Source organism: Buteo buteo, chromosome 12 (genome assembly GCF_964188355.1).
Source record: "Buteo buteo chromosome 12, bButBut1.hap1.1, whole genome shotgun sequence".
Classification (NCBI taxonomy): domain Eukaryota; kingdom Metazoa; phylum Chordata; class Aves; order Accipitriformes; family Accipitridae; genus Buteo; species Buteo buteo.
The window spans coordinates 7,411,001-7,434,603 of record NC_134182.1 but is presented as its reverse complement, the minus strand read 5'-3'; the positions used below and the strand labels follow the sequence as shown (position 1 = coordinate 7,434,603).

The following is a 23,603-nucleotide window of genomic DNA, read 5'->3' as shown; positions in this document are numbered from 1 at the left end:
AGCAGACAGTAAGCCTGATAATTAGAAAGTTTAGCTTAGCACAGATGTTCCTGAAACTGACCATCCATACAAGTTAGGAATTGAGCAACAATTCTCCGCTCCATGTCCTTCGATGCAACTTCTCTTTTTGGGGTGATTGCATCAATCTCGTCAATGAAAAGGACACATGGTGCACTGGACTAGGAACACAAAATATTAATAATTACAAAATTATACTGACATAGTGTATTACAAAAGAGAAAGAATTTTTTCAGATTTTCTGTTCTATAATTATTACTCTAAGTCTGCTGCACAATTGACCTGTCCAGGAACAATTCTGTTGTTCTTACTGACTATCTGGAGAGCCACCAGGCTATGAAACTGTGCTAAACTGAGGCTATGAAATAATTAAGGCATGAGATTCAAAATGTCTATATATATTGTTTAAGATTTAAAGGTACCTTTACATTTTCCATAAATATTCCATTGTGACTGCTTACTTGCTTAAGTCCAAAAAAGAAAATCAGACCAGAAAGGTCTGATTTGCTTTGTTTGTTTTGTAAGTGACATTAGAGCTGTGGAATTCCAAGAGCTAGTATTATTGACACACATAATGAAACAAAAGGAGCAGTAGGTGGTCATGAAAAATGATCTGCCAACTTCAAGATTACTGCAGAGCCTGACCATGTTCAAAGAGTAAAAATGAGCAATGATCAACTTCTACAAGTGCTCTAAAATACCATGTACTTCATGTTCATAAAAAGTCAACACTAATATAGAATAATAACTACTGTAACTAATAGAACAGCGTTTAAGTGACATAAGGTTACTAATATTCTCAAAAAGCACTAGTAGTGCAAAGGAATACTCAAGGAAAACACTAGAATCATCTTCAAAAAATTACTAGAATCATCTAAAAAAAAATAGTATTTTAAAACCCACGCATTCTGTGTTATGAGGTAGCAACTGCGCCATCTAGTTGTCATTCACTTTTCTACTATGTGATAGAGGGGAAAAAATGCAACTAAGCTATAAAGATTCCACAGTACATGCGTAAGGTATGGTGGAACTACATCTTTTTTTCCCTGCACAAAAATTGGTACAAAAAACAAGTGCAAAAGCTACTTAAGTGAATGCAAGGGACTATAAGAAAGGCAACAGAATTTATTTTTAAAAGTATTTTATGCAATACATTTAATTTCTTCAAAAATAACTTTTATAGCAACCTCCCCTCAATCACTATATATACAGAAGATATGTAATTTCTAAAAACTCTGTGCAATCACTTATTTAATTTTATTCTAAACAACATCTTAACAAGACTTTCTAAAAATTAAAATGTATTATGAACTGGAAACATAATAATCTAACAGCTTCGCAATCAATCTTTTTGCCCTGTTTAGCATTCTTTTTTACAGGAACATACTCTAAACACCTATATACAGTTGTGGGGGACAGTAGAAAAATGGAATAAAGTTGGAAAACCAGAACATACTCAGAGGTCAGGAACAGAAAACTGTCCTCATGAAATAAAACATTAACCACACACTAAAATAAGAAAAATCTGCATTTGTTTAAATGAAAATTATCTCAACCTGTCTGGTTCTCTTTGCTTCTTACTAAGTCTGGAGGTCACACCAAAGCAAGACTTCAACTGTAACTTGACTCCTGCTCTTATGATGTTTATCCCAAATTTCTTACTTTATACCTAAACCCCCAAAGGCTTAAGTCTCTCACATTCACTCAAATTCCATGCCATACAAAACCAGCAAAAAAAACCCGTAACAAAAAAGCACAGTGAACTGCTCTTACATCTTTTTTTTATTTTTATATATCAAACCAAGCAGCTCCAAATAGGTAAATAATGTATGTTGCCCTCTTTACATTGATACGACGAACTATCTTTTGTTAAGATTTCAGAATAGTAATCTTTGTGCTCTATGACAGCATGACACTTAGTACAATGGCAATGGAATTCTGGTCACAGAAGGGGAGACACTATGACTTGTGTGCAGCAGTATAAAGATTCACTCACTAATATTCACTCAAATTCAAACCACAGCAACAAAGTATGAATCTTTACAAAGAAAGGGACAAACAATTCACAGTGTAATTTCCAACAGGCGTTCTCACCACAGCCTGCTGAAACAATTCTCTCAGTTTCTGCTCAGATTCGCCTGACACTCCAGACACCATCTCTGTTGCTGCCACTTTCAGCATCGGGAGCTCAAGTTCCTGAAAGAGACAAGGAATACTGTATGATATGCCCAGAGGTTAGAAATGTTGGCTGTCCTAGAGGACAAATATTTTCCAATACGACATCTTTTACACCCAAAGATTATGGAATCAAGACTAAATCTTAAAGAGATTTTAAAAAAAGATAAGTAGCATACTCCAATTTAAAATGGGTCTGAGCCATTTGGCTAAGTGAACAGAAATGGATACAAAACCCCATGTTTCCCTAATTCAGTTAGAGAATGACTGCACTGCCAAATAGCTTTGCGCCTTAGTCCCTGTCATGTTTTAACCCCAGCCAGCAACAAAGCACCACGCAGCCACTCTGTCACTCCCCCACCTCAGCTAGACAGGGGAGAGAAAATATAACAAAAGGCTTGTGGGTTGAGATAAGGACAGGGAGAGATCACTCAGCCAATTACTGTCACAGGCAAAACAGACTTGACTTGGGGAAAATTAACTTAATTTATTGCCTATCAAACCAGAGTAGGGTAGTGAGAAATAAAACCAAATCTCAAAACACCTTCACTCCACCCCTCCCTTCTTACCAGACACAGCTTCACTCCTGAATTCTCTACCTTCCCCCCCGCCACAGGGGGGACACACAGGGGGACAGGGAATGAGGGTTATGGTCATTTCATCACATGTTGTCTCTGCCACTCCTTCCTCTTCAGGGGAAGGACTCCTCACACTCTTCCCCTGCTCCAACATGGGGTCCCTCCAACAGGGGACAGTTCTCCATGAACTTCTCCAATGTGGGTCCTTCCCATGGGCTGCAGTTCTTCATGAACTGCTCCAGCATGGGTCCTTCCCATGGGCTGCAGTCCTTCAGGAGCACACCGCTCCAGCGTGGGTCCCCCATGGGGTCACAAGTCCTGCCAGAAAACCTGCTCCAACATGGGCTCCTCTCTCCACAGATCCGCAGGTCCTGCCAGGAGCCTGCTCCAGCGCGGGCTTCCCACAGGGTCACAGCCTCCTTCGGGCATCCACCTGCTCCAGCGTGGCATCCTCCACAGGCTGCAGGGGGATATCTGCTCCACCATGGACCTCCATGGACTGCAGGGGGACAGCCTGCCTCACCATGGTCTTCCCCACGAGCTGCAGGGGAATCTCCACTCCGGTGGCTGGAGCACCTCCTCCTGCACTGACCTGGGGGTCTGCAGGGCTGTTTCTCTGACATGTTCTCACTCCTCTCTCCAGCTGCCGTTTCTGTGCCGCAGCAGCTTTTTTTTCCCTTCTTAAATATGTCATCCCAGAGGCACTACCACTGTCGCCGATGGGCTCAGCCTTGGCCAGTGGCAGGTCCATCTTGGAGCTGCCTGGCATTGGCTCTGTCAGACACAGGGGAAGCTTCCAGCAGCTTCTCACAGAAGCCACTCCAGTAGCCCCCCCAGCTACCAAAACCTTGCCACACAGACCCACCCAATACAGTTCCCAACCCAATCCTTCACACCACATATATTTCAGTTCATGCTTGGGCTCCCTTTTTGAGAAAACTGTCTATTTCCATCTGTAACAAAGCATCGCTTAGCAGTGTGAAAGAGATCCCCAACAGGTTTGGTTCCCTTAGTCTTGCTCCAGAAGCATCTGAGCAGGACTGTACAGTAAGATAAGTGTAAAGCTCACACTCAAGGTTTTCTGCTATTAAAATTAAATAAATAAAATTGTAACTTTAATAGACTGTAGCACAGTAGTGCTACAGGTAGTTGCAGACTATTTCAAGCTTTTTGAACTACATATTAAAAAAAAATGATAAAATCCTAGTTTATACAAATCAAGGCCACCAGAGGTACTACCTGGGCCTTGGAGGAGATAATTTGCCTTAAATAGCACTACTGAAAATGTCTTATTTAAGAAAAATAATTTAGGAAGTAGCCATTGAATTTATCTCATCTCTGAAAATTTTTTACCTGTGTCATGTTTCTCTCCCCAAATTTAGTATGCTTCCAGGATACAAATACCCCCTGAAGTATTAAATATCACAGATTCATTCAATGGGTACCTTTTTACAGTAAGGCATTAAAAAGAAAAAACCCAAATCTTTTTAATCAAAACATTTGAAACACAGTGTCAGAAGGTTCTAACCAACTTTTAAGGAATAAACATCAGTATTTTCTTTCAAAGATAAAATCTGCACTACAAAAGTTCATAATTCACATGTATGTAAATTTAAGGTTATAATCTGTGACATTTAAGGAACAACTGTACTAAAGAAAAAGAAACGTCCATGGTTATCACTGAATAGCCCTAAATAGCCACTAGATTTATAACCAAAACAGGCACATAGCAGCACAGCAGCCTCACCACACACCTAACTACTAACACCAGTAATGCTTTGCCTGTGTCAAACATGATTTCAGAGCATATGACAACATCCAGTTTTGGAATTCAGAAATCACTGTTTAACAGACGCCACCCAACAGAATCAATGTAATGCCTCATAAAAGATGGTAAAGTTGAATCCAGACTTAAAACACTGTGGTAAATTTAACCAAAAGTATCTTCCATTTATAGCCTTCTCAATACCCATGCCTACATTGCTGTCCTGGGAATGCCTCAAAACAATTAAGTCAAACAAAATCCTGTCACTATGTCCCCCTCTTCATATATGAGGTTCTATCAAGTACAGACTCAGATGGAATATAAACAAAGGAAGTGAAGATGAATATATTTTAGACTAAGATAGGAAGGAGAAAAAAAAGAGATAAAAAAGAGGGAAGATCTAGTCTATCATGAAGGAGGATTTTTTTTTTCTCTCTCTAAATATAATTCAGAAAAAGAAGAGACTGTAAATCTAAATCTATCTCACCCCAGCAATTGCCTGTGCAAGTAGTGTCTTTCCACATCCTGGTGGTCCATGTAAAAGAAAACCGCGAGGTGGAACCACACCTAAGTGGTTATAGACTTCAGGATGACGGACATGAATGAGCATCTTGCATATTTCCTGTTAAGAACAAGAGAGACCTCCATTTAAATTGCAGAAATTAGTATTATAGATTGCTAATATTGTAGAAAGGCCAAAATAAAGCAAGTTCTGTTTATTAATATAATTTCAGTGACTGCTTTCAGAAAGATTAATCAAAGGAAAAAAAAAACAACAAAATTTTGTTGCTGTTGGTATAAGCAGCTATTCTCAGTGCCATGCACATGAATTCTGCCAGATTTCTTCTTTGTCATTTTTAACGCGACCTTTTATTCACTCCATTCTGTATCCCACAAATACAGTTTTAACTAACCTTTAAAGTTTCATCATTGCCTCCTACATTCTCAAACTTCACTGAAGGGCGGTAAAGCTCTGGTCCCTTACTTCTAACTGTTAAGGAGGAAAAGTCACGCAAATTTAGACACAGCATAATAATAATTGCTAACACTGAACAAAAAAGTACTCAGCCTAAACAGTTAGTTAAGCACATGGAGTAGTATTATTTTTTGGTAGTATGCATAGGACTGGAATTTTTTTTAGTACAACATTAAGGCTAAATTTCTTAACAAAATGCTTGAGGTCACTTCTCTACACCTCAGAAAACACTTCTCTGGTAATGGATTCCATGGTCAAATACCATCTCTTTGTTTGGAGCAGCACACCAAGAATAACTTCTCACCTTTCTCTTTAAGTAAGATGGAATCAATTTCTCCATCTACATCTGGAAATTCTTCTTTTTTCCTTTTTGCTCTCTTACCCTTTGTCTTCTTTCTTTCACTCTCCAAGACAGAACATTCTGTTGATTTCTAAGGGCATAAAACCAGAATTATATACACAAAACTTTCTAAGTCAGTGAATTTCTGCAAATACTTAAAAGAACAAAATGTGTCAGTGTCTATGATGTTTAACTTACAAATATTATATGAATAAAGACAGGCGAGGCAGGAATTTAACTCCTTCTTTTTGTAGAAAAGCCTTTTTTTACTTAGGATTTGGCTTTTTTTTTTTTTAAAGGGTTAATCATACCAGTCACTTTTTTTGCTAAGAGTACATACTTTGAAGCAAAAAAAATCCCAAACAACCCTGCCCCCCCAAACCCCAACACCACTAACGAAAATCAGGCACCAGTTATTTGTACACCATAGAGCAATCCACTTTGGGGGTGAATAAAACCGTATGAATGTATTTACTCCAATGGAAACAATTTTTATTACTAGTAAGTCATGAGTGGCTGTACGAAAATATTATTAAGTGCTGACACAAGTTAACTGCATGTAAGAAAAGGACTAATACAGGAGAAAAGAAATAAAAAGAGGTTCAATGGTGAAAGTCGTGTTTGTTTATAACATAGTATTGCAAACTTTTTACAATTTGAACATCTCACTTTTATTGAAATTCTCTATATGAGGATGAAGTACTGCTAGGATAAAGGGATGATTTGTCAAATCTGCCTATTCAGTAAGCATTTTGTGTAATCAGAAAGGTAGATGTAAATGTAGTTCTTCCTTCACATAAAAAAAGAGCATCCTGCCAAAACGTCTGGTCAGCCAAACAACATAAGTGTTATCTCCCACAGATAAATGGAAAGCTTTCAATAGCTAAAGAAAGTTGTTTTTTATTAAATAAGAAAAACGGGGGGGGGGGGGGGGCGGGGGAGGGAGAGGAGAGTATCACAAAGTGGGCAATATATCTGGATGGGGAGTAGGACCTATTTTTAACTGCTTCGTAAGTTAATGCAATTTCCTTTCAATTTCCCCAACCCTTGTCCATCCAAAAAACTTCAGCTTTCCCCAGGCTCACTAACACTTAACCACTGGCTAAGGGAGACCACATGCTATGGCTATAGCAAGCCACATGCTTCCTGACTAGTTAGTTATTCTGTTTGCTAGTGACCAGCCTAACAGCTAAGTTCCACTTATCCTTCTCCCAGTATGGGCACTAATCTGGATCTCCCTAATAAAAAATGTGGAACAAATTCATGATTTTGTGACTTTTTTACCTCCCATACAAACATGCTTGAAACAGGCCAGAAGGTTCAAAAAAATCACTTCTGACATGGCAGAACAATGGGCTAAGCCCTTCCTTCTTCAGAAACCAAGCTAAAAACAAGTACTCCACTGGTCAATCTTCCCTTTCTATTTAAGATGTTCACTATCTTTAAACACAGCATGCATGTGTCTAATAAAAATAATATATTTTAAAAATCCAGGGACAAAGACAGACAGTCCTTTTGGTCTTAGTATCTCCCTTTAAAAGCCTGTCAAATTACACAGGAAATTATATTCATACTTGCTACTTAAATCACATTGGGATCGTAAAACACAATACCTCAGTAATCAGCTTCTTTTCGTCTCCTTCTCCATCCTCAGAAAGTTCAATGAAAAAGTCTTTTCCACACGGAGTTTTATCAATGAACCAGCCCCCTTCAGAGATGCGTGTTTCAACTCTTGTTCCTGATGAGAGGGTGCTTGTTTGAGGTGCCGTTCGCACAGGAGGGGGGGTTTCCATTGGTTCATTTTTTGGAGTGGTTGGAACAGAATCAGGATTTCCTTTCTTGTACAAGCTCAGCAGGGAACTGTTCATATGATTTGTAGACTGCAGATTCATGTATTTTAAAAGAAAATGTACGGGTTACAACTTGGATTATTTATATTAAGAGGCAAATGAAAACTATTTCAAAAACATCATTTAGCATTATCCCTGCTGGGGAAAGTAGTCATGCATCTTCCAACCCACTCCTCTACAAATCAAATGACTGCATGCAAAACTACATCTGCTGGTTAAGGAGGCAACAGCCTTTGCAATTTACCCTGAAATGACCCCTGCTAATAATTGACAATCACCTCTTTTAGTAACAGTCAGGTATGTCCAATCATTTCATTAATTTGAATGCCACATCTTTCAGGCCCCCAGTGTGCTTTCCTCAAAAGTGATTCCCTACCACAGGTTCTTCCTTTTTCTTCAGAAAATAGCCTCCTTTTAGCTATACAGATTCTCAGTTGGAATTACCAACTCTGACTATAACTCATCTTTATCTCCACTTCTAAACTCTCCAAGTGCAGTGCAATTTCACCACATAGAATCATGTGTTATACAAACACAAATGATCATAATAAAATCCAACTTACTAGATCTTCTGGATAATCATCATAATCAGAGTCATCTGTGGCACTTCCTGCAGTCCTTCACGTGGAAGGAAGACAAAAACTATTAATGTATCAGAGCAGAACTGCGAGACACCCACAAAACAAAACAAATGCAATTTCCACAACGAGGTTCCCCACAACCATGATATGTAGCCTAAGACTGGAGAAAAATTCCTGACTCGTATGCTCTAAATTTACTGCTTTGGAGAGTTAAAAAATGCATCCTTTCCAAGTCTGTGATAAGTTGGATTAATTTGGCAACCTGGCTGAAGACAGTCCTAAAAAAAAGTGATGTAGGATCAATCTGATTCAGTTCACTGAGAGATCACACAATCACCAATGCTGGCACAAGGGAAGTAGTAGCAAATCACTGCTGAACTAGACTAGTCCTTCTGACAACAATGTCCTATTTCCCACGAGATCCTTAATATCTATCACAGGTTAGAGAAACCAGAATGATCTGTGAGACTATGCACTGGGTTAGGAGTCAGGAGCTCTTAATTCCAATCTCATAGCCAACAGTGATTTACTCTGAACAGCCTGTCCTGTAGTCTTATCTCTCAGATTTAGCTAGTATCTCTCACCCCCAAGAAAGATTAAGAACAAAACAAAACAAAGTAACTGAATCACACGAGGACTAGGGCCTTGGAAAACTATCAAGGAAGCCCCAAGGATATCCACTAATTCAGGGCTGTATGTTCCCCATAACAGAGAAATCATGATTTGCTCTAGTATCTGCTTGTCTTCAGTGAAAAAAGTGCTTCCATTAACTACAGGTAACTTCTGATGAAAACAAGCCTATGGGAAATCAAGGATCTATCTGTAATCTTGAAACTACCAAAATTTAATATGAAGACAGAAAGCTTTAAAAAAATTATAATACTAAAGGCATTATTGAAGTAATCTAATGGTAAAAATTTTTCTTACTCATTTTTCTCTTGTTGTCTTGCTCTTTTTGCCACGTGTTCAGCTTCTAAAACTGCTAAATCTTCATGTTCTTTTTCATTACTGATTATTCCAAACACTGAAAGAAAAAGTTCAAACACGTTAAGAAAACAGCCAAAGCATAAACAAAAAATTTCCCCGTCTTAGACATAATATTAACAGAACTACCTTTTTCAACTTGTATTCTAAACGCATTTCTTTTTCTTCGTCCATATTCTGCACTGAAAAAAACAAAATAAAGAGGTTACACCAACTACTTTTTCCCTCAACATACTGTCATTCTTAGTGGAAAAAATACATTGTAAATTGATACCTGAGCTTCTACACAAGTTCTTATTAAAAAAAACAAACAACAAACTATGTGAGAATGTGATTGTTTTTTCTTAAGCCTGGAATAGCTCAATCATTGGGATGAAGCAAAGCCACTAAACTACACTGGTCTCTAAAGGGACCTTTAATAAAAATTATTAAGGTCCTCTTTAACTGTAGATACAGAGAAGCAGCAATGTTCAAATGAACACACTGGATTCTATTTCACACCATGACCCATTTTTAAATTTTTATTCAAACAAGAACATATGGACACAGGACTACAGTCTAGAAAGGACAGTCCAGTGAGGAATAACTGTGCTAATTAATAATGGTCAGTATGAGAAAACCTGATTCAATGAGCATCCTTAAATGCAAACAAAAATCATCAACCTTTTACTTTCACTTACTGAGGGTATATTTTATTTATTTGCTTTTATACAATAGCTGACAGAGGAAAAAAAACCAAAAACCCAAGATCTGTAAGCATCCTAAGCAAGGGTTTTGGCTCCCTTTCTCTAACAAGGCACAAATAAATAGAACATGCGAACATGAATGAATATAATTCTCCACCTTCATTAACCCTCAACAGCCACCAATGATCTGCAGAAACACAGACTCGCTCCCCACCCAGAAAAGTGTAACAGCCCAAGAATAATTAGGCAAGACTGACTGTCCTGCTGAGCAACGGAGCAAGACTTAGTGTCTTACTGAATCCTCTATCTCCCCCATCTGCCTGCACTGAAGTGTTATTTTCCCTCGTATTTTAAGCTCACTGCCTTAAGGACCAACATGTAATGCGTCTGTAGCTGTTTAATTAAAAAAAGCAACCCACAAAAAACGAACCACAACTAGATCTTGCAATGCCAATGCATTAATAAAATACCAGTTACTAGATATATCAGCAGAGGAAAACACTGTAGTGGAAATGATCTTATTGTTTCAACCAACCTCAACAACTAGTAATAAAGTTAACATAAAGAAAATTAAAATTTTGATTAAAAAGACACAAATGCAAAGTAACAAGATAATATAGTCCATATTTTGAATGTAGAAATAAGAATACAAATCTTTGCTCACCTGTAGGTTTTCTGCAAATCAGACGCTAGAATTCCAATGTCAACATACTGGCCACATTTACTACTTGCAAGATACTGAAATGAAGCAAGCAGCGAATAAAATCTTTGTCAATCACTTCACCAGAACAGCTAGATCAAATATGCCTGTTTCAAACTCTACCCTTTTTAGAAGTCAAAATGAAAATCAGAAACAGCTTTGAACTGCCTTGGAACACACTAGACAGTATTTCCCAATGAAATGGGAAATGCTTATTAAGACACAGATAACAAGCTAGCTACGTTTCCTGGGGAAAAGCATTTTGGTGCTTTGGTGACTTCTGCCAGTGCAACTCCATTGTTTTTATTAAGAAAGATGACTTTGTAACCCACACACCATCTTACTGTCAATCCTAAAGTTCTTGGTTTCTCTCAGTTAACTGCCTTGTTTTAGATCTCCTACCTTAAAAATGAAACAATCTACATCAATCAGTATGGATACTGTCATAATAAGAACTTTAATCTTTGCAAAATGCTTCAAAGAATACTACAGAAAAGTATATAAATGAAAGTGAATTCTATCAAGCCTTTTTTTATTTCTCTGACAGCAGCTGATCCAACCCATTTTCAAACCACAATCATCCAAGTGTGAGAAAATGTACTAAATTTCAGGTACAACTGTACTCCATTTCCTTTCTTCCCCCACTCTCCAAATTAAGAGTGAGAAGGAGCTTCAATACAGTAATGGTGGATTCCTTCTTAAAAAAAAGAAAGAATATCCCTAAAAAGATATAGTATCACAAATGCCACAGCAAGCAGAATTTCAAAATCTCATTTAAATTAGTATCTCTATTTAAAACAATCAAATTGCTTAAATTTGAATACAGGTTTTTTTTTTTAACATGCTGTTATACTTCACATCATCCATTGGGCAGCTACTGAACTGCAGAAAATATCAAGCCTACCATAAACCCAGCTGGCTCTTTCATTTCATAATAATCAAGACACAGCCACTATGATCTTGTTATGGAAAATAAGCAAGCTCCCTCAAGGAGCCGCTCACATTTTTAGGGATTAGAAGCGGAGTACACTTCCACACAGACAGAGAAAAACAGCGCTTAATTTGCAAAGTCACCATAAATATTCATAAAATATAACACAGCACTAAGCCACCTGAAGGAATCACTGTTCTCCCCACTCTTCACACGTGTATTATGGAAGTAATCACATTTTTTCCCTTTCTTCACACATTTAGTTAACCGATGCACACGTTTTCAAACGTAAACACTTCCAATTTGCCTACATCTGCCCAAAGTGTGAGTCTGGGGGTTTTTTTACTATTCAATTCACACTTGAAATAGCACCCAGCTTCAGGATCGGAAGTACCGAAGAGGATGGAAGAAAATAACAAAACAAACAAACAAAAATTTAAGAGAAAGACCTTCTTAGAGGCCGCCTTAAAGTCCTGAGAGGCCAGGCCGGGTTTCGGCCCTCGCTGCCGTTCCCTCCCGCACCTCAGCGGCCCGCATGCTCAAGGCCCCTTTCAGCGAGAAGGGGGAAGCGCCAGCCCCGCCGTGCCTCCCACCCCACCGCCTGACCGCCCCGCGGGGACGAGGGCCGCCGCTGCCCGCCGACGGCGGGTACCTGCTTAACGCGCTGCTTCAGCCGCAGGTCCACGAAGCGTCCCGGCCGGCTCCGCATGGCGCCTCGCCGCCCTCCCCGGCCGAGGGCCTCCGGGCCGGACCGAGGGCTCTCCTACCGCTTCGCCTGCGCGGGGCGGCCGGGCGGGAGCTCCGCGGAAGGCGGCGGCCGGGCGGGCGGGAACTCCGCGGAAGGCGGCGGCCGGGCACCTCAGCAGCAGCGGCGGCGGCACCGCCAACCCCCTTCGAACTGCCCGCCTGGACCGGCGGCGGGGCCTTGCTGTGGGCGCGCTCCCTTCGCCCGCCTCTGACGCGCCGGGCCGCTAATTAACCTTCAAAATAGAGCCCCTCCCCGCCCCGGTGAGGGCTGCGCGGGGTCCCCGGCAGCGCCCTCGCGAAGAGCGGGGACGTGCCCCGGCTGCCACCCGTGAGGAGGCCCGGCTGCCGCGGGGACTCCATTTCCCAGCATGCCGCGCGGCGCGGCGGGGCGGCCCTGGCCGGCCGCGGGGAGGGGGAGGGCAGGGCGTACGGCAGCCGGGAGGGCGGCGGCCGTGGCGGGATGGAGTCGGTGGTCTTCATCTTCTCGCTGATCGACTGCTGCGCCCTCATCTTCCTCTCCGTCTACTTCGTATCCTTCGGCTGGTGGCGGGGGGGGGTGCCCGGGATGGGGCGGTGCCCGCGCCCGGTGGGACTGAGGTGGGCCGGGCCCGTTGAGGCGCCGCTGAGGGCGGGCGAGCGGGGCCGGGGCCGCGGCCACCGGGTTGGCGGTGGGTTGAGAGCGGCGGGGCGTGAGGGCCTGTGCCGGGTAATGGCCGCTGGCGGGGGGTGCCCGAAAGGGGGAGTGATTCGGTGCCCGAAATACGTTCGTTCCTCCGAGCGGTGGAGCTCGGGGGGGGCTGCAGGCTGCCACGGGCGTGTGTGGCCGGTGCCGTGGAAAATACACGGTCCCTCGGCAGAAGCAGCGTGTGCTCGGCGTTGGTGTAGAGGAAGGGGTGTCGAAGCATGCTTCACCCCCTCAGAAACTACCCAGGCCTCAAAAAATGTGGCCACGCGATAGCCTTTTAATTGTAAGGATACCTGACTCTTATTTCAGGTGTGAGCTGGTAGCTGGGAGACTGAGAGTTCCCTGACAAACAGAATTTCCATATTCTTTGTTACAAACTTGCCTGCAGTCTTCGCTGCTGTGGCATTGTTAGAATGTAAAAGCACTCACTCATTTGGCTTCCTTTTCTTATTCTTCTGAATAAAAGAGAACGGGGTCTCGCACTCTTTGAAATCCTGGTGCTGTCTCAGAATCTAGCCAGTTCTCCTAACAGAAAAGAAGTACAGAAGCACCTGAAAGAAATTAATCCTAGAAGGATAGGTTATTTGTTGAAAAATGAGAGGACTTTTTTAGGGATAGGAAAAAAATCTCATGCTTTTTTTTTCCTTGGAGAAAAGGAGTATGAGCTTTACAGGACATAGCATGATGATGTGCACACGTGCATCCTCAGTCTTTTTTGAAAGGACTTTTCTGTCTGCAGTCTTCATGTTTCTGTTGCTGAAAGTTCATTTGCTAATGATGTTACCCTCTTATTTCCTAGCAAAGTATGAATCAATCCAATGTTGCTGTAAATGTAAAAAAAGTAGATCCACTTCTTAAAACTGCACTGTTTAGCTTTATTGTGAGGAGAGTTTAAAAAGTGCATTAACTTTTTCTTCCTTTTAAGTTCTGGCTTCAAGTGCTGTAGTAATAATTCTGAAACTAAAAATATCGAGTTTGCCTCCCTGGTCTGTTCTAAGTGTTGAACTGAACTTTAGCACTTGTGCAACAGTTGCCGTTGGAAAAACATCATAAAAATCACTTGGCCTGATGATAAAACGTGGCCTAACTTTCTCCCTAAAGCAGGAATGAGTTGTAAATAATTGAAACGTGTCTTTGGCAGATCAGCTATAGAACAAGACAGTCTACGCTGAGAGCAGAGTGCTCTCCCCAACTTACTGGATAAAAATAAAGCTCTGTGTATTCTGAATTGCCATACAATTTTTCCTTATCTTGGACTCCAGATAATTACACTATCAGATTTGGAATGTGACTACATTAATGCTAGATCATGCTGCTCAAAACTCAATAAAGTAAATTATTCTTCTTTGCATTTAATGTGGTTTAAGAAACAGTCCTTCATCTTAACATGACAAATAACAGGGGTGTAATGTATATCTGAATAGCCTTGACTGGTGATATTTTGCATGTATCCTTTATTTCAGTCTGCTTGTCTTTTTCGGATACCCGTCTTTGAGCAAATTCAGTCACAAAAGGCTGTTCTTCTGACTCTGAGATGGGCTGCTACTCTGAATTCCTGGGACTAAGACTTAACTCTTTGCAGAGCTCTTGAGTTCTGTGCTTTTGTTCTTGTAGGTGTGCCACACCAAGGTTGTCTACTCGTGACTGTTCAGATCTTTATAGCAACTTTCTCTGATGCTCCTGTATAATTTCTAACCTCTCTTGAACAGTAGAGAGTTTTACTCTGAGAAGGAAAAGTACTATTTTAAACAAGTCTGCTTAAAACTGATTTCATTAAATCAGTGTGGCCTCTCCGCATGGGTGTTCACTTTGACTTAAAGGTATTTCCTTTCTTAATGTAAGAGAGAATGCTACAGGATACTATCAAGCCAAAAATGTGTTAATGCTAGGGGCTGACCCAATTTAACTATGCCAGTTTTCATATTGATCAACTTTCTTGTCTGTTCCAAGCCTAAGGGTGTTTGTCCTGTGTCTGTGCAGATTTTAATTATCTGCTTCTCTCATTCCTAAATCCACTGTTCTCTGCAGTGATTTCAAATGAGCGCTGTATAATTTCTTAACTCGCTTTCTTAAGTGCTTGTGTAATATAGCTGTGTTCAAACAGCTGCTGTGCTTCTCTCTAGAAATTCTTGTAATACTTGGATAAAGTACCTCTGTTGTAATATCTTAGGGCCTGATTTCTGGCTTGCTTACGTGGAATCTGTCCGAAGGTCTTAATTTCCCTGATGTGATGAAATTGCGTGCTTCTGCTATGAATTTTCTGTCTGAGTTTTACATGATTAAAATCATATGATAACTATATAGATCTCTCTTTCAGAAAGGAATTTATATTTGTGCATGTAACTCTTCTTTTTTTCCCTTTTTACAGTGGGTGGTCCCTGAGGTGATTGGCCATGCTGTTGTAACGGTATTAATGCTTATTTCATTGCACTGGTTCATCTTTCTCCTTAATTTGCCAGTCGCAACATGGAATATATATCGGTAAGTGCAAAGGGGTTTGTGTGCTTTTTTTTTTCCCCACTGTTACTAGTTTAGCTTTAAGCGTAGTATGAAGATAAATAATGTGTCATGATGAGATGTTTCAGTTACGTTCTTGAGCTGCTGTCTTCATGGATCTAACTAACATAAACCTCTTCTCTCCTTGCAATTAAAATTACAAGAAACCCAACAGTGTAAAGGATATGAAACTTTTGGCCTTTCCTTGCATTCTTTCTAGTGCCCAGGAACCTTGATTTGTGAGTCATTCCCAAGTTCACAGGAAATGATAGTATGTTAATTGGGATTGTGAAGTAGTACTGCAAACATAGTTGTTAATGTTTTTCATGCTGTGCCTGTATGTCTGATAGTGATATCCGTGTAAAAATACTTAGGTCAGCATGGGTGATGGTTGGGGAGGATTTGGAAGAATAAAAAGTTATTCTCTTCAGCCTTTTGTTATCCCCCATGTTTGTGGTGTTATCCCCCGTGCACTCCTTCATTTACTGTCTTGTCTCTCTCCGTCATTTGTGTTGGTTTTGGTCCCCCATCTTGCCTCTTTGTATTTGGAAAGGTTTGCAGACTTTTCATCTTACGACAACTGTCAGTGTTATTGGTCTTTGTATACTGGGCTGTCCACTGCTTTGAAATGGTTTACTTACCAGTAGGGGTTTCCACGTGGCAACATTGGGACTGTCGGTGCAAAAATGTTCTTTTTATTTTGTATCATTTGATGTGCAGAGAATTGAACCTTTACAGGTGTTATGCTAATGAAAACGGGGTGTGCATTTGTCACAAATTGTCTCTAATCACTATACTATGGGAAGTCCAAAAGACCAAATGTTTAAACATACAGGTATGAAAAGTTGGCTGTAATTCTTGTTTGCCTGAACCTGCTAGGGCTAACTATTTGCAGGGATAGGTGGAGTTGCTGTTAAAATTAAACAAGAGGTTTCATAGCTCTCATTAAAAAGAAGCTGAGGATCCCTTTACTGATAACTTTGTTGTTCTTGGGCAAAATAACCATGCATTTATCACCCTTGTTTTCTACAAAACTGCTAGCAAAGCCTTCAGATATTTCTGAGCTGGAGTAATATGAGACAGTGTAACTTGTGTGCTTAATAAACAAACGTTGCCTAAATGCACACACATAGGGATAGTTTTGTTTGGCCACCTGTATGTGCTGTATTATACACCATTGCACAAAATGACCAGTATTCCCTTTGGTATCTGCTGGCAAGTATGGAATTTGCATTCGATGCTTCATTTACGCTAGACTGTTTCTACAGAGACACTAGAGAAAGAATGGATTTTCTTTGAAGCTTTCTTGTACTGGTTACCCCTTTGCTGCTTCTTTTTGCTTACTTATGTTAATGTTTAAAGTAGCCACTTGCTTTCCCTTCTAAACCTGGTCAGAGAGAATTGAAAAAGATACAATTATTTCCATTTCCACACTTCAGGCAGTAAGCTTTGACTGCTGTGTTGAATTGACAGCTCTCATTTTATATTTGTCATACATGGGGTAGACATTCTGAATATCCTAAAATCCAGGATTGTTTCCTCAATTTTAGATGTGTGGTTTCAGCAGTAAATGAATATGACAATATGATACTTTGCCTGTCCTGCCAAAAGAAGTCAAAACGTTAAGCTTCTATTACTAATCCTACCTTCTTCCTGAGGATCAAGGAGTTTCACCCACATCAATAGCCTGGACTATCCTATCCGTAGTGAAGGAGTTAGAGGTCTGCGAAAGCAAGAGAGTTGTTTAGCATTATAAAGGAAATCTGGTGTTTTGGGATAGAACTTACATTTGACCCAATGATCAATGGACAAAAGGTATGGTAGTCAGAAAAATGGTGGACTGTAAAGTAGTTTGAATACACTGAAGAGAGGAGAAGGTGTCAGTTACTAAACTGGGACTAAGTGGGAACAGATGAAGTGTGAACCCATTATCACAAGCTGCAAACTTTTAGCATCAGCTGAATGTGTTTGAATTTTTTCTTCCTATGTTATAGAGTTTCAGTAACCAACTTCTGGAGTAAATGTTGCTGCACACGAATTCAGAAAGGTTTAAGATTATCATTCTACTCCAAGATGAGTACAGAAATAAAAATAATTGTGTTGAGATTGAAGAAGTCTGTGCTTTGTAGTATATCTAAGTGATAATAGAGAGAAAGGTAGGATAATCATCCCTTCCCCTTATTATCTTTCCTTCAAAACCTGCTTAATCTTGATGAGTAAATGGCAGTTACAGGCAGTACTGGCTTAATTTACTAATTGTCTCAGTGATTTCAGTAATCTCCAGTGAGCCACAGCAAATAAGCTGCTTCAATATCTAGTTTTAAAGCAAGGACAATGTGAGACAAAACTAGACTGTCTTACATTCTCCTTGCTTTAAAACTAGATATTGAAGCAGCTTATTTGAAATCTAATCATATTTCAAAATAGGTTGGTTTTTTTTTTGTTCTTAAATATTTCTTAGACCTGCTACTATGTAAAAGAAGCAAGAATTACAAAGAAAATGTTGAATGTGAGTAGGCAAAAAGAAAGCAACTCTTAAAAAAAAGTTTAACATTTCCCTTTCTTCTCTGTTATATAGACCTGCTTGAGACAATATACCAAATGATGTGATTCTTGCCATGTCTTTAAGTAGATCATACCCCTCTTAAAACTGAACAAGTAGAAAAAAAAAAAGTTAAAAAAAAAAAATCTTTAAAATACAGTGAAAATTCTTACCGCGACTCCCACATACTTTACAAAATTGTCTAATCTGGAGGGAAGTGCCCTGTTGCTGTGGCAGCAGCTTCCACTGAATGGAGCTACTGGAGGCACTAGTGTGTATGTTCATTAAAGCTGACAGTTTTCTTGTTCTGTGTGGCTTTGCTGCAGAAGTTTTTTCCTTCTGGCTTGAGTTGGGTTTGTCAGCATCTAGCATTGCTGTGTCCATGACTACAGTTCCTTAGATGTATAACAAAAGCTTGTGGGCCTCTTGGAAAACCTATGTCCCAGGTTCCGCAATTAAGTTGCATCATTTAAGTGTTATCATTCTTCTTAAAATGCAAAATTAATAAATACTACCTTTATGGCATTCATATCCTAGAGATATAAGGAAACTATGCATTCTATTTCTAGGATAAATTAGTACAGGAAACTCATGTTCTTCCTTTTATTCCAATAAAATGCATTACATTCCCAGTAAATGGACAATAATTTGTGTTATAATACTAAAAATAGAACAATTGCTTAAAACTTCAAATTTAGAAGAGAATTTCAAATTGTAAGTATTTCACATGAACTATTTTTAATGGGACATAATTGTCTTTCTTATTAGTCAAATATGCTGCAGTGCTTTTTAATGCCTCTGTGCAAGACAGACAAATACTGTGGTCTTAACTTTTTTTTTTGTCTCCTGCTAGAAAACATCCTTATTTCTTGTTCCCTTACTTCCCCTCCTATTATTAAAATTGTTGTGGTTTAACCCCAGCCAGCAGCTAAGCCCCACGCAGCTGCTTGCTCTCTCCCCCCCCAGTGGGATGGAGGAGAGAAGTGGAAGGGTAAAAGTGAGAAAACTCATGGGCTGAGATAAAGACAGATTAATAGGTAAAGCAAAAGCCATGCACGCAAGCAAAGCAAAACAAGGAATTTGTTCCCCACTTCCCCTGGGCAGGCAGGTGTTCAGCCATCTCCAGGAAAGCAGGGCTCCATCACGCCTAACCATGACTTGGGAAGACAAATGCCATCACTCCAAACATCCCCCCTTCCTTCTTCTTCCTCCAGCTTTATCTGCTGAGCACGACATCATCGTATAGTCTGGGATATCCCTGTGGTCAGTTTGGGTCAGCTGTCCCGGCTGTGTCCCCTCCCAACTCCTTGTGCCCCCCCAGCCTCCTCACTGGTGGGGTGGGGGGAGGAGCAGAAAAGCCCTCGGCTCTGGGTAAGCACTGCTCAGCAGGAACAAAAATATCCCTGTGTTATCAGCACTGTTTCCAGCACAAATCCAAAACATAGCCCCATACTAGCTACTATGAAGAAAATTAACTCTATTCCAGCTGAAACCAGCACAATAATGAATGCTGTAAGAGGTGGGGGAGTGCCTTTTGGAGTACAAGTGGTGCCATTCTTCAAGTATATAAAGAAAATCCAAAAGTGTTCTGTTCTGAGACCTGGCTTTTGCTCCAGGTGTAAGATGGGGAGTTAAATTCCAGTGTAGAAGGAGTATTATTCCAGGAAGGTAGAGCCTGTGTGACATTTAAGTGAAATAACAATACTGTTCTATACTAAGCTCAGATGGAGTGAGAACTTCATATGCTTGAATTTGCTTTCTTGGGAGATGCTTACAACAAAACAACGTGCTGCTTGTTGAATTTTCACAGGACATAAACAGTTGTTTTGCTGGTTTTATTATTCCTTTTGCTTACATTTTGCTTTGTTTCACTCAGCTTTTGTTCTTATTTGTGTTCGAACAGCAGTATATAACTTCTTCAGTTCTGCCCAATCTCTCATCCTGTCAGCCTCAGTGTCTGCTGAGATAACACAGGATGGTTGTGACAAAGATGGGAATAATACGCAGATCCTTTGTCTTGTCTTGTGCTATCTCATTTTGTCCACTGGAGTTTGTGATTATCTATGTGGATTTTTTTGGTAAATAAATCACTAATTCTTACCTAAATTAATTCTTTTCTAGTCTCTTTCATCTAATGCATCTTTCCACTGTGGGTGGCTGTTTTCCTTCGCAACACCAAGTAACCACGAACAGCAATTAAAATGAACTGGAATTGGCTATTACCTGAAAATTCTCCCGTTTATACATGGGAAGCTGGGCTGATGCTTTTAGTACTTCTTGTCCTCTTATTCTTTGTTCATGGGTTGTCGTGGCAGAGATACACGCAATATCCTGAAACTGAAATAGAATTAAAAGAGAGCTTACTTACGTTGAATTGTGAAACGTGTCTTTAGATGAAAGTCCCTGCTGTGCAAGCTTTCCCCCTCCCCTTCCCAACTCTCTCTAATGTTTTGATGACTATGCTTCTAGTTTTGTTTTTGTTTTGTTCTTAAACTTTCAGGTACATTATGGTGCCAAGTGGAAACATGGGGGTATTTGATCCCACAGAAATCCATAACCGAGGACAACTGAAATCGCACATGAAGGAAGCCATGATTAAACTAGGCTTTCATCTGCTCTGTTTCTTCATGTACCTTTACAGGTTAGTTTCAAAAATTGTTCCCAAGGAACAAAGGAATTGTTTGCCAGTTATTTTTATCTCCTCTATTCTGCTAGTGTAATTGCTGGTATTCGTATGTTATCTTTTTGCATCCTGCTAAGCCTCAATAATATATTTTGACAGCTATCTGTGGGCTCATTATATGCCTTTATTCTTTCTCATCCAACATTGTTTGGAAACTCAGACTACTCCTTAATCTCAAAACCACTTTAACTACAATATAGAGAGTTACATGATTTCAGCACCTAGAATAAGCGGCCTTTTAGAATGGAAATAATCTTGAGGACCAAGTTTATTTTTCAAGTTCTGTTTTAGAAAATAAAGTTGATCTGGCTAAGTTACAGATGAGTTCTGTGATGGGGCCACTTACTACAAGATGGAAGAACTACTGTTCTTTTGCTGCAGTATTACTTCTGCAGTCCTTGTCTTTATAAGCAAAGCACATAACATGGTTGCTTTGACTTTCTATTTCAGAATCAAGTGCAGTTCTCTCATGAAAACGATAGCTGTTCCTACTTGCACATGCTTCAGTAATCCACTGGTATCATGTTTTCTGTTTTGTCACAGTATGATTCTGGCTTTGATAAATGACTGAGAAGTTGAAAAAGAACCATTAGCTGCCAAATTGGGTCATCACTCCAGTGACTGGTTGCGGAGCCACAGACACCTTCCGAACAAACCTAGATAAGTGTTGTCATGCAGTATATTTTTCCTCTTTGAACAAGAAGTATTTTTCTGTATTTTTAACATAAAATATTTTCAAAAGACATTGCATCTGTGTAGCAGTTGTTTTTCTTCTTTTACAACCCAAACTGCTGGAGCTGCTGCTTCTGTAAGATGAAATCCTTGCTTACAGAACTGATCTCATAGGAATTAAATGGTGAGAAGGGAAACTCATTTCAGCAGTGTGGGCTGGTAATATGGTAGTTCCAGAACAAATTTAAATGCAGCAATCATGTCTGCTTCTTACTGAAAGGTGTCAGGATGTGCCTCTGGCTGTCAAGCTGTCCTATTAGAGCATAGTCTGAAGCAGCACTTGGAATATAGATTTTAAAGTGGAACAGTAGCACAGCTTGCATCTTTGTGTCAGTGTTTTTTCCAGCTAAAAAGCATTGGAATAAAAGTTACGCTTTTCTCCCTTTCCATCCCTCCCTCCAATAACCTATAGGAAGTCTTGTGTTTGGATGGATTAAGGTCCCTTTGGTGAAAGTGGCATTTATGTGTAAGACTGAAAAACAGATAAGAAACATGATTAATACTTGCTTTTCCCCTTTAACTCCTGTTTTGTTATTGAAATACATTATAGACCTCCATACAAAGTAAACATCATATTGCACCAGGGCTGGAGTTGGTTACAGAACAAAAAGGCTATCTGCAGTCACTACCCCATGAACCTGCTATTTCCATATCTAATTCTGGTGTGACTCTGCTTTAAAAACACCAGCAAACTTAAGTTCTTTTTGTGCAGCTTTTGCATCAGTGATAAGTATTATAAACCCAAGTTTGTACCCTCACTGTCCAATAACTGTCCTTAAATTTTTTATATGTGCACGGAAACAGGTTTTTTGAAACGAACACGTCAAGCGAAATACTTGATTATAGCACTGTATTTTTTAAGTCCTAAAACTTAGGAAGTTTTCCTTTGTAAATACTTGTTCTTTGGTGTACAGCTGTAGTTAACATTGTTTTCATGGCCAGCAGTGAAAAGGCAACACTGAAGCTTGATTTCTCTAGATACCTTGTGTTCAATGTTTGTTCTAGGAAAAGTTTGGCTTTAAAATTATGACGGATGGAGTCCCAAGTTCAGCTGTTACAAAGATGAAAGAGTGCTGAAAATTATGCTAATTAAAAAATAGCTAAGGAAACAGCTACCACAGCTGCACGCCAACACCACAAAAGTCAAACTACAGAAAGTATTGGCTTACAAAGCTGAAACCCAGACAGGATGTAGGTCTAGAAAAAGGAGAGCAAATAAAACTAGGAGAGAGGCAAGTCAGTAACTTTTGTAGCAGCTTATAGGGTAGGCAATTAAATTATCTTATTTGTATGTGAAAAAACCCATACTACACATATTTTGGGTGTTATTTATTAGAAGAAAGAGCAGTGTTAGTAAGCTGTGTAAGTCCTTGCCATAGCACTAACAGTAGATAACTTTCATTAATGATGTTTCACACTGAGAAACATAATCATTAATCTGTAAGTCAGTCCACCACTTAAACAAGCAATATTGTATCTTATACTAAAGACATGATTTTTGTGATAAGAGCTTATTATTAATGAAAATGGTTGTAAGATACATTGTCTTCAGTGATTTCTAACTACCAGCATCTTGCAGTTACAGTGATGAGATTAGATAGGGTAGACCCCTTCCCTAATGAAATTGGTAAAATTTATCACTCACTATGAAAGGCTTCTATTCTCCTCTACTGAGGGAAGTGTTTCTTCAGAGAAGGGAGCAGGACAGGGAAGGGTAAGGGAAAAGAACATATCTGGGAAAAAAAAAAAAATAATGGGAGTAGCATCTGTCTTAATTTATATCCCTGGCCTAGAGGTATGTTATTGTAGATTCCTCCCCACTTCCTTCTTCAAGACTGAATTACTAACCATGATAGGCCAACAAAACAAAACAGAAAACCAACAAAAAAACCCCAAAACAAAACCAGATCTGTGTTCTAAGTGGTGGTTGTCAAATAGTAAATTTTTATATGAATGCAATCTTCCCACCCCACTTTTTTATATAAATTCTCTGTTCCTTCATAGCTAACAACTTGTTATAATAGTTTTAAAAACCTCAGTAGCATGTTCCAGAGACTACAATTCTACTGAGTAATTACACTGGTAATTTTGAAGCCTTCCTTACTGTACACGGTCATTTCCTGCCTCACAGAGC

The 23,603-nt window shown here is 39.8% G+C and overlaps 2 protein-coding genes across 2 annotated transcripts in view; one reads left to right on the top strand and one right to left on the bottom strand.

Moving 5' to 3' along the window:
* Nucleotides 1-12,593, bottom strand: part of NVL (nuclear VCP like) — a 44,112-nt gene extending 31,519 nt beyond the window's left edge. The window contains exons 1-11 of the mRNA XM_075042561.1: nt 12,237-12,593; nt 10,618-10,691; nt 9,397-9,449; nt 9,211-9,307; nt 8,266-8,320; nt 7,466-7,732; nt 5,817-5,943; nt 5,451-5,527; nt 5,024-5,158; nt 2,113-2,214; nt 62-179 (exon numbers count right to left, since the gene is read on the bottom strand). Coding sequence (XP_074898662.1) covers nt 62-179; nt 2,113-2,214; nt 5,024-5,158; nt 5,451-5,527; nt 5,817-5,943; nt 7,466-7,732; nt 8,266-8,320; nt 9,211-9,307; nt 9,397-9,449; nt 10,618-10,691; nt 12,237-12,293 — 1,162 coding nt within the window. The 5' untranslated portion in view covers nt 12,294-12,593. The remainder of the gene's footprint in view (nt 1-61; nt 180-2,112; nt 2,215-5,023; nt 5,159-5,450; nt 5,528-5,816; nt 5,944-7,465; nt 7,733-8,265; nt 8,321-9,210; nt 9,308-9,396; nt 9,450-10,617; nt 10,692-12,236) is intronic.
* Nucleotides 12,594-12,714: 121 nt separating this feature from the next.
* CNIH4 (cornichon family member 4) lies at nt 12,715-21,502 on the top strand. The gene is made up of 5 exons (XM_075042563.1): nt 12,715-12,860; nt 14,279-14,347; nt 15,385-15,497; nt 20,555-20,695; nt 21,281-21,502. Exons 1-5 carry the CDS (start codon nt 12,792-12,794, stop codon nt 21,306-21,308), a joined length of 420 nt encoding a protein of 139 aa, XP_074898664.1. The 5' UTR covers nt 12,715-12,791; the 3' UTR covers nt 21,309-21,502.
* The last annotated feature ends 2,101 nt before the right edge of the window (nt 21,503-23,603 follow it).